Source organism: Penaeus monodon, chromosome 29 (genome assembly GCF_015228065.2).
Source record: "Penaeus monodon isolate SGIC_2016 chromosome 29, NSTDA_Pmon_1, whole genome shotgun sequence".
NCBI classification, from domain to species: domain Eukaryota; kingdom Metazoa; phylum Arthropoda; class Malacostraca; order Decapoda; family Penaeidae; genus Penaeus; species Penaeus monodon.
This window is the reverse complement of record NC_051414.1, coordinates 28,387,858-28,389,973: the sequence shown is the minus strand read 5'-3', so window position 1 is coordinate 28,389,973 and position 2,116 is coordinate 28,387,858. Positions and strand designations below refer to the sequence as shown.

General features: G+C 40.9%; 2 protein-coding genes across 4 annotated transcripts in view; one reads left to right on the top strand and one right to left on the bottom strand.

Annotated features, from left to right (window-relative positions):
* LOC119591819 (ryanodine receptor-like) overlaps positions 1-1,127 on the bottom strand; it is a 115,587-nt gene extending 114,460 nt beyond the window's left edge. Inside the window, exon 1 of the mRNA XM_037940564.1 lies at positions 818-1,127. Within this exon, the coding sequence (XP_037796492.1) occupies positions 818-871 (54 nt within the window). The 5' untranslated portion in view covers positions 872-1,127. The remainder of the gene's footprint in view (positions 1-817) is intronic.
* Positions 1,128-1,628: 501 nt separating this feature from the next.
* Positions 1,629-2,116, top strand: part of LOC119592108 (AP-4 complex subunit mu-1-like) — a 6,153-nt gene continuing 5,665 nt past the window's right edge. For 2 of the 3 annotated variants that reach the window (XM_037940928.1, XM_037940927.1), the window contains exon 1: positions 1,629-1,782. In XM_037940928.1, coding sequence (XP_037796856.1) covers positions 1,725-1,782 — 58 coding nt within the window. In that variant the 5' untranslated portion in view covers positions 1,629-1,724. The remainder of the gene's footprint in view (positions 1,783-2,116) is intronic. The other variant, XM_037940929.1, reaches the window with a different exon arrangement.

Sequence of the window (2,116 nt, the reverse complement as noted above, 5' to 3'; positions counted from 1 at the left end):
TTCGTTGGAATGTATGGGATTTTCTGCAATGTAGCATCGAAAAGGTGGTTGATATAGACATATATAAATCCCCAGAGCAATAAAACCAAATACCTTTTTCACATGATAGCCCTACATGTCGCAATATGTCAATATGGCTTATTTTTGGATACATGACGTCATTAACATGCTATTTATATCTCTTGTGAAACCATCAACACAAATTCGAAAACTGTACAGATGAATTCAGCGTAAAGCCTTATAACAAAGGTGGTCTTTATAGACACTCTTAATGATAATAGGCAATAAAAAATGTAATCAAAGAGTTATTTAACCAGCCTTCATGAGTCATAAAATCAGGCCACGTAGAAAGCAATTCCATTTTTCAGCGTTCTCCCTCCCTTTGAAGTACAATAATGGCGGATATCAGACCAAATAACTGCGATCAGGATTCTATGTAACCCTCGGCAACTGCAGGCCGTCCTAACGTTTCCCAGGCAAGGAAGGCGCTCTCAAAAATAGCAGTGTGTGGGACCAGATTCAGGTAAGGCCGGCCGAATGACCCAAGGAATGTCTTAGCTATCTTTTGCACTCTTTTCTTGTCCTCAATGAGAATGCTCCTTTTTTTCTTCAAGCCTGATTTGATACTTTTTGTTTTCGATTTTCACATTAGATATGAAATGTACTATTCACATGGGAATGCTTGAATGTGGGCAACCCTCGACTACGGATGATGATTCCTAATCACCTGTCTATTCGGAAATTTCGTTATTACTCACAGTTACTTGGGGGAAATGATCAAGGCTTATGCACTAGCGAACAAAAAAGCAGTACTTACCGTACGGAGGAACGAAACATCATCTTGTTCGGAAGACCCTTCACTGTCTGCCATTATGTCGCTTTATTCACAGTGACAAAAAAACTATAACAAAAATACACTTTTACACTGGTTTAGTTCATAGCACGACGTAGGGGGTAGGTTGATCCTGCAGCCTTATTCCATGGCTGCAATTGGTTAGTTGGTAACTGATTTATTCACGAGGCACAACTTTTGCTGCAGCGGTCGCCAGTCCCCCACCAACTTGCGGGCTGCAGTGACCCGGCCGGCGCTCGCCACCCCAGAACCTCGCCACGCGCGTCCCGAACTAAACTTAGCCTGCGCGATGCCACATGGCACCAGCGCTCGCGCCCCTGCTCCTTACACAGCCCGCCGCCCATCCGGAGGGGAAGGGCTTACGTATGTTCGAGAAGGATCCCTATATGTCTTGAATCTACTTACGGAAAGTTCATTGGGAAGAGATTTACCTGCTATTGAATTAAAGGCACTGAATCCGAAAGGTGAAAGAGGGTATATCCTTTGCATCATGATATATACTTAGTTACTTGTTGTTCACTTCCAGTAACCAGATTTCTTTTCCTCCTTTTTCTTATATATTGCGCAAGGGCAGATTTCGTCACGTGAATGGAATGGATGTTGCAAAATGACTGTTCTAATGAAATTCTTAGAATGAAATGCTATTTAAAGGGAGGCGAATAGAACAGCCCCAACTGCTTTGTTTACATGTATAGATGCAAAAATCTTAGCGAGAAATAAAACAAAATACGATCGGAGAAGATGTATAAGAGTACCAAAACTTATGAAATAACATTCAACTCGCTTTCCATAGCATCTCTGAAGGTGCTTTTCGCACTCTATCCATGGTGATCATCAACAATTGACAAGTCTGTCGCCTCCGAGTGCCAAAATGTTAAAGGCTTTCTCAATATCCAACAAGCGAGGAGAAATTCTCTTTATCTCGACTTGTATCCTTTTACGAAGCTAATGGATTGTCGGTATACAGGGTAGATAAACTGTGCTGTTGATGTTACTGACAATGCGCAAATTGCACACTAAACCAGCCTATTATCTCACAGACTAAAGACCGAAGATAAGGTAATTTGTAAGATTAATTGTAGGTAACTCATTAGTTCTTAGACCGGATTTGCGTTAATCATACTTGTTAATGTTGTTTGACATGTGCTAGCTCTTATTTTCTATCATTTCGATTAATTCATGTGACCTACTGTTTTACATTTCCTTTATAATGGTTGCACATCACCCAAACAAACGAATTTGGTTTTAGTGTATAGTGGAGTG